The sequence below is a fragment of the Tympanuchus pallidicinctus genome, unplaced genomic scaffold (genome assembly GCF_026119805.1).
Source record: "Tympanuchus pallidicinctus isolate F22 unplaced genomic scaffold, pur_lepc_1.0 scaffold3, whole genome shotgun sequence".
NCBI lineage: Eukaryota > Metazoa > Chordata > Aves > Galliformes > Phasianidae > Tympanuchus > Tympanuchus pallidicinctus.
Window position 1 is genome coordinate 47,065,462 of NW_026294747.1, and position 8,036 is coordinate 47,073,497.

The 8,036-nt window shown below is 53.1% G+C and overlaps 1 protein-coding gene across 4 annotated transcripts in view; it reads right to left on the minus strand.

Annotated features, from left to right (window-relative positions):
• BCL11B (BCL11 transcription factor B) overlaps positions 1 to 4,478 on the minus strand; it is a 94,574-nt gene extending 90,096 nt beyond the window's left edge. For all 4 annotated transcript variants that reach the window (XM_052693345.1, XM_052693341.1, XM_052693342.1 and 1 more), the window contains exon 1: positions 3,562 to 4,478. In XM_052693345.1, the coding sequence (XP_052549305.1) occupies positions 3,562 to 3,619 (58 nt within the window). In that variant the 5' untranslated portion in view covers positions 3,620 to 4,478. The remainder of the gene's footprint in view (positions 1 to 3,561) is intronic.
• Between the last annotated feature and the right edge of the window lie 3,558 nt (positions 4,479 to 8,036).

Sequence of the window (8,036 nt, forward strand, 5' to 3'; positions counted from 1 at the left end):
ACTCAGCAAGCTCTGCACATGCTCTCGCCTTTTGCATTTCCTTGAAACCCAAATGCAGAGCTGGTTTGAAGGCAGATTTCTCAAGTTCAAAAGCAAAAGAAAAAAAAAAAAAAAAAAAAAGACAGAAAAAAAAATCAGATCCGAAGCTGGAAAATCAGCAGTTAGAATCAAACCAAACTAACGTTTCTTTGCACAGAGCAGCTCTACAGCTCCGTTTCCTCTCCTCTTCTCTACCTCATTGCCTCTCTTGTTTTGCCCACCCATCTAAGTGAGCTCAACCACCAAGTTTGCTCTGTTCACCGGCACCGTGTTCTGGAGCTGCTCTGTGCTCTCCATGTGTTTCCCCTTTTTGTGCAGCACATGCATGCACTGCGGGGCTGCCTGGGTGAGCCTGGCCAGGATGAACAGGCCGCTTTACTTTACAGTGTTGAGGACCAAGGTACTAATGAGACACTGCAACTCTGGAGCACAGCTCCACTGCAGCCTCTCTGCTTTTTGTGTTTGTTTGTTTGCCTTACATTCAGAGTCTAAACATTTCTTTGAACACCAAGAGCATGAAACCCAATCAACTCCAGCTAAGCGGTGTCAGAAAACCCTTCTCTTCTTTTCTCTCATCTCTCTCCCCATCTCCCTTTCCTTGCCTGGCACAGACCTCCAATCCATCCTGAAATGCAACTCTCCTGACAGATGCCAAAACCAGAGAGCAGGGGGGGAGGGAAACAGAAGCCCAAGCTAAACATGACATAAATGCGAGATTTCAGAAAGCAGTTCTCAATCCATCCTGGCTTTAGAGGCTTGGCTTGGGGTTGAGTTTGTTCTGCTGCAAGTGTTTCGCTTTCCTGCTGCCCACTACTTTCCCAATACCGTTCTCAGAGCTCGATCTCCTGGTTGCAAACTGCACCTCTACCAGAGCAGGGTAAGATCATGCGATCACCCTCCTGCAGCCCGCAGCTGGGGCTCAGTGCGCTGCAATGCCTCCGTTCCCCCCAGCATCAACCCAACGCAGCCCCCCCTGGCTCCCACCCCCTCCTCTCCTGGATACCTTCCTTTTTTTCTGCCACTGCTCAGTATGCAGCATGATTTCTCCGCCAGCTTCCTTAGGATGGAGAGAGAGATAAACACAGAAGGGAGGGAGGGAAGCTGTGTACTGCTCTGCTCTCCATTCCTCCCCAGCCTCCCCGCTAAACCCATTGTACACGCAGCTCCTCAGCACCTCTCTATGCTCTCCTGCTTCATTATTTACTTTCAAGTAAAGCGATCAGAAAATGAGATCAAATTAGAAGAACAAACCTACCTGGCTCTCTTCTCCAACACCAGCACCCCCACCCCAGCACCCCAAGCAGCGACAGCAGTGAGAAAAGAAATATTTCACTCCTTTAAACAAATTCAGACGTGCGCAACAAACCCAATTTTCCGCACTCCCCCCTCCTCCCCTACACCCCCCATCTCCTCTCAACTTGGAAGAAATGGCACGGGGTGATCTGTTGTGTTTGGGTTGATGATGCTTTTTCTTAAATTTAAAATAAAAATAAAGGTAGTGGAGGGGGTGGGGATAAGGAAAGGGGAAATGCATTTTCCAAACCGGATGGTTAATAACAAAAATGTGATTAATGAAGAAGTGGGGGGGAATCCACCTTTTATGGTGATGCAAATCTGGTTCCAAAATAACAATGAATTAAAAACAACTCCCCACCCCCCACGCCCCCCCGAAAGAGAGCTGATACCCAGACGCATCTTCATTTGTGTTCCACCAGCTGATGGGCTGGGGGGGAGGTGGGGGAGGAATAGGTTAAAAAAAAAAAAAAAAAAGGAAACACAGAAAGAGCGAAAGAAATTGAAATTTCCGAGCCCCAAACATCCCTTCCAAACCATTCCCTACGAAAAGAAAAAAGATCTCACGGGAGCTGGAAAAATCATATACACATCTATCTATCGTTTCATGGGGAAATCTTACAAACAGAAATTTATCACCGGTAACAAAGAAAGAGAGGAGCTCGCAAGCACCAAATGCTCCTGGCAGATGGCTCCTATTCTTGGCTTTCAGGGGAGGGGAGAGAAGCCGGGGGAATATTTTATTTATTTAAATTTTTTAAAATCTGAACATAAATATTCGGATCCGCCGCGGCTCAGGCTCAGCCCCGGGCTGCCTCCGTGCGCGCCGCCGCCCCCCGCAGCACTGCAACTTGCGGATACCTCAGGGAGGAAGTGGGGGTAACGGGTGGGGGGTCCGGCCTTCCCAGCGGGGTGCGGAGACTCAATCCGGCCACCCCCCTCCCTTCAACCTCTCCACTGCGTGCGCGGCTTTTTCTGATCCCCCCCTCCTCTACTCCCCCCCCCTCAAGCGGGTCCGATGCTTTCGGAGAGAAACGTAGAAGCCACCCCCCTGAACCCCCCGCCCCCACTCCTGCAAGCTTTGTATCCCTGTGTCCGGTGCAGCGGAGGGCACTGGGGACCTGGCCGACCCCTCCACCCGTGGCACAAACCCGGTGGGGTTCTGGGCGGCCGGCGGAGACGCGGCCCGGCGCTGCCTGCGGACGCTCGCTCACCCCTCTCGCTGTGCTGCGAGGCTGGGAACGGAGAGGAGGGGGGATGCTGCCGGGGGGGGAGGGGGGGAGAGGGGGGGCGAAGGGAGGCTAGCTCCTTCCCTCTCCTCGCTTTTTAGCTTTTTTATTATTATTATTATTTGAGGGGGGAGGGGGGTGGAGGGAGGCGGTGTGTGTTTTCATTTCACAATGGGAGCTTCGGGAAAGTGCACCCTCCGCTCCTGCTCCGGCCCTGAACCGCTGTTCGGCCGCATTCCGTGCCCTGCAGCCCCCCAGCATCTCGGGGCAGCCCCTCTCTTGCCGGCCCCTTCGCAGCCCCGGCCAAGCCTAACGTTCCTCCCCCCGCGTTCGGAGCAGAGTTCTCTCCGCCGGCGGTGCACCTGGGGCGGCCAGCGCTGCCGCCTGCCCATCTACCTGCCCCGCGCCGCTTCCCCGGCCGGCCCGCCGCCTCCCAGATCAATTTCCCCCGGCCGCTCCTCTTCCCCAGCCCCGTCCCTGCTGCCCACCTTGGTTCTCACCCCCCCGGACCGGCTGTCACGCCGATGCAAGGCGCTCGGCCAACTTTTCCCCGGAGCGGGCGGAGAGGAGCGGGGCCGGGGGGCGAGCTGAGGAGCCCCCGGGGGGCGGCCCGGTTCATCCCGGCCCGGCTCAATCTGACCCGACCCGCCCTGGCCCCGCGTCCCCGCATCCGCCGCTCCCCGCACTCTCTCCGCCGACAGCGCCTTCCCCGCACCGCTCCGCGCTGCAGCCCGCCCGCCTCACCTCCGCACCGCTGCAAACGCACGGCAAACTTCGGGCTTCTCCCCCCCTCCACCCCCAGCCCATCCCCCCTAGCCACACACACCCCCCCCTCCCCTCTTTAATTCCCTTCTCCTCTCCCTCTCTCTGAAGTCATTTCGAAGCTTTGGTTCCTCCTGGAGACCCCCCCCCCCCAGCCCCCCCCCACCAAACCGCTTCCTCCCCTTCCCTAATTTCGCTCCTCGATTTCGGCTCGATCCGATTCCAAGTCGAAACTTACGTGTGATAATCTCTCTTTGTGACAAGTGCTGCGGGTTTCCCTGCTTGCGACGGGACATTGCCCTGGCATTTACACTGGCATCGCCTGGAGAGCTGCACTGGTCTGGGGGCTGCGTTGGGGGCCGGTCCTCCTCCTCTGCTTTTTTGCGTCTTTTCTTCTTCTTCTTGATCGAGTTCTTCGTTCAAAAAAATAAAAAAATAAAAATAAAAATAAAAAACACCTTTTGCTGCTGTTGTGGTGCACTGGATGGGATCTCCTTTCAATTAAAAATCATCATCATCATCGGGAAAAGCTCTCTCGCTCTTTTTTTTCTCTTTCACACTCTGTCTTTTCTCCACTGCTTCTGCCACTCGGACTTCCAAACCTCTTCTTGAACTTGGGAGGATGTGCACCGCCAGTACACTTTTCTTTTTCCCCTCTTTCCAGAGTGCTTGGCAAATTGGCAAGTGCGCTTTTCCACCAGGAGGGTTAAAAAAAAAAAAAAAAAAAAAAAAAAAAAAAAAAAATTAAAAAGCAAAAAAAAAAAAAAAAAAAAATCAGGAATAAAAAAGATTTTTTAAAAAAGTACTGAAATTGGGTTTTGCCCAAACAGCCAAAAATTGCCCAAAAAAGAAAAAAAAAAAAAATGTTTCTCAGAGATTGACCCTTGCTGGGTAGATATCTAGAGAGAATTTGTTTGAAAAGGGGCAGCCAAAACTGTGTCTCCTCTTTCCCAGTTCAAGTGGCACTGCTCTGCCCTGGTGCTTTAGGATTGCCCGTGCTCCTGCACCACTTTGCACTCTTCCCCCCTCGCCTGGCGCTGGGACTGGAAGGAAGGAAGCCCCCAGTGCAGCTGGGCTGGTGCTGGCTATTACTATTATATATTGCAATGTGAAGATGGCGGAGTCCTGGTTCTCTGGGAGCGCTCTGTCTCTCTATGGCTGGGGCTGCCTCTGTACAATGGGATAAAATTCAAGTTCAAGTGCGGACGTGACGTTTAATCTGCACTAGAGACAAAAAGACCCAGAGAGTAGGAGCACTGGGGGCGACTAGCGGTGGCTTTTTAACATTGTACCCTGCAAGAGAACAAGAAACGCCACTCGCACACACCGCACTCACACACACGCACACACACACACACACACACAAACTAAAGCACATGCACGGATCGGGAGCAGCTCCGGGCTTTGTGCGCTGCTGCTTTCTCGGGTATGCGGAGCTCTGGGAGCAAAGCAAAGGGCATTTGAGGGGGGGGACACACAAAGCCGCATCCTCACGCGGGGCCAAACTTCCTCGCGTCGCGGCGGGGGCGGCTGAGCCGGAGGCGGCTGCCGGGGGCCGCTCGGGGCCGGGGGAGGCACGGACGGGGGCTGCGGTGGGGCCGCTCCGGTACCCATCGCCCCCGGCGCAGCCGTGCGCTCCCCGCGAAGGGGCTCGGGCCGCCCGTCTCCGCGGACGCCGCGGCAGCTCCTCGTGTCCCTGCGTTTCTTCCCGACAGTTTTACAACACTACCACTATCTGTGTGGGTTGGGGAGAGTTGGGTTTGGGTTTTTTTTTCTTTTCCTTTTTTTTTTTTTCTTTTCTTTTTTTTTTTTTTTCTCCTCTTTCCCTAAAGCGAAGCGTGATGGCAGCGGGACACGAGCTCACATACTCCCGCGCTGCACACGCACACACGCTCCGACCCTCCTTTCCCACCCCTTTTCCTTACATCCCGGCGGCAAGGGTTTCTCTGGAAGGAATTCACTCTCCGCCACGAATCGGGAGACGCTGGGCTCCCGGGGAGCAGACCTCGGGTACTTTCCCCGTTTCCCACGCAGGTAAATGCGCGCAGCTGCGTGCGCTCACACTTGGGAGATTCTGGGAACCAACTTTTTTCCCCTCCACTCTACCTGCTCCTCCGATTGTTGTTATTTCACTTTCCTGACCAAACAAATGTCCGTGCAAAAAGCTTTCAGCACCGGCTCTGGACAGGGCGAGGGGAGCGTGGAGGGCCGGGGGCTGAAGGCGGGTGCAGGAGAGACCCGAGGAGCCCAACTCGCACCCGGAGAGCGCTCTGCAGCGCGTCACTCAGTTTCTGTGTTAAGTGAATGTTTTGGTGTGAAATCGCTGGAGAGCCCTAGTGGAGCAGAACTCAGCTCGATGCCCTTAATCAGCTTTGAGTAGAATTTGGCTTACCGGCGAGGCTCCGTCCTCCTCCAGTAAATCTGCCCGCACACCGCTCCCACCGCCCCGGCCCCCTAGCCCCGGCCATGGGCTCTCTCAACCGCTCGGCCCCCTCTGCTATCATGTCAGCACGCGGCCGGTACCCCAACAGCACTTCAGCTGTTGAGCTCTCCGCCGTTTTCCCTCGGCTTTGGGTTTCACGAAGCCAAACGAGAGCGCTGAGAGCGGCGGCCCCGCAGCACCACGCACGGACAGATGGAATGTGGGTACCCACGGGACCGGGCCCCGCGGTTCCGAGCAAGGCATTTTCAGCCTTCGAGCGTGCAATGGGCGGCCCGCAGCGAGCGTGGCCGCTCCTGGGCGAGCTGCGGGCGGCTGCACCCCTGGGGAGCGCGGTGCCGGGAAGTTAGCGGGCAGCATCTGTTGATTAACCAGCGGCTCGCAGCGGGGCTCGGAGCGGGAGATAAGGGCCGGCAATGATTGACCGCCTGCCTCTCCCGCCCCGGCTGCGGGCAGGGCTGCGGGGGAGCCTCCAGCTGCCGCCTCCTCCTCCTTCTCCGAAAATACATCCCAATAGGAAAAAAAAAAAAAAAATTCCAAAGTGATTTCTCAGTCTCCTCTTTCCTCCCCTGTCTGGCACTTGTGATCATTAGCACTGAAAGCTGTTAATGTCTTGTCTCACAGCTCCCCCTTTAGTCTCTCTGCTCTCCCTGTCTCGCGTTCAAAGCCAGATCAATAGCAGCCTCTCTCTAACCTTGACCTGTCCCCCGACCTGCATCCAGCTGCAGCTGCCCGACGCTGTGCTTTCCCCCCACTCTCCCCCCCCCCCCCCCCCCCCTCCCGCCGCAAAGGGGCAGGGTCTCTAGGGGCTTCCCCGGGCATCGTCCCGCTCTGTACCGCCGTGGGCGCCGGGCACGAACCGGAGCCGGGAAAGGGCCGTCCGCTATGCACCAGCACTGCTGCTTGTCCAAAGCAGGAGTTGCTGCTCCTTACTTTAAAAAAAAAAATCAAAAATTAAAAAAAAATAAAGGTGAAAAAAAGCAAAGAAGAAAAAGAGAGCATAACGAGAGCATAACCTGCAAGAAGAGAGCAAGCTTTGGGCTATCTCTCAGAGTGCTATTTGCTGTTTGTGCCTTGTTTTAAATTAAAAAGGAAAAACACCAGCATGCACAAAATTGTATTAAGGTGATGATTGTATTGAAGCAATCTCCTCTGTCTGCCCAATACACCAAGGGTTTGAAGAGTTTCCATCGAGGAGCACCGCCCTTGTCATAGGGGAAAACAGGCTGATGCGATGTGGAATAACTCCATTCCACCCCACACATGGGGCGTGCTGAGTCAAGAGCCCTCTGCACACACACGCTCAGCTTCCTGCTTTTTCTTTCCCTTATTTTATTTATTTATTTATTTATTTTTGGAATCGTGCAACGTCTTTAGCTAAAATTTGGCACGGATATAGATATGTAAATAGCAGCGTGAAGAGGAAGTCCCGATATCCTCGCAAAGGATAAGCTGGTTGTGGCACTTGGGCGCATTTCGAATGCATTTCCACTTTCTCCCCATTTTCTCAAATAACTTTTCAGTGGAAGAGAAATTGGAGCTGCAGATTCTGTGTGATGTGATTTGAGTTTCTTCCCGACCCATGCTAAGTTGGAAGCAAATTGTTTTTGATACTGATCTGGGAGTTGGGGGGAGAAGAGAGAGGGAAGGAAGGAAGGAGGATTGAGACAATCTGACATAAATGAGGCTGCTATCCTCATTCTCTTTGAATCTTTAAATGTTGCTGCTTGAGAAAAAGGAGAGAGAGAGAGAGAGAAAGAATAAACACGGGGTGCGGATGTGATCAGCTTCGTTAGCCGCTCCACCTTGTGAAAAGACACAGAAGCACAGGATCCAACCAGATCATATTTACATACATATTAATAAAGCTCCCGAGGTGGCAGTTCAGCCTTCACACACAGCGCAAGGATCTCTGCGAGTTCTCATCTTAGACCCATAAAAAAAAAGATAAAAAGAGGTCTTTTGGGCTTCCCTGAATATTTTTCTGCAATGGTTTTATATCATTTCTGAAAATTACATAGTTAAGTGGCATCAAATTTCTGGGTGATACAATAACTCAAAATGTGTAATTCTTTTTTTGTATCAAATCGCTTTGCAGCCATAAACAGAGCTTCAGAACCTCAATCAGAGCAATGATTTGGTGGGGTTTTTTTTTCATTTATGGCAAACAGTAAAATTGTTCTCGTTACCTATTCAAATATATGTAACTTGGGACGTTTATTCACTTGATTTTCTTTTCCATGACAATGGTATATTTTAGGGTGGCACAAAAT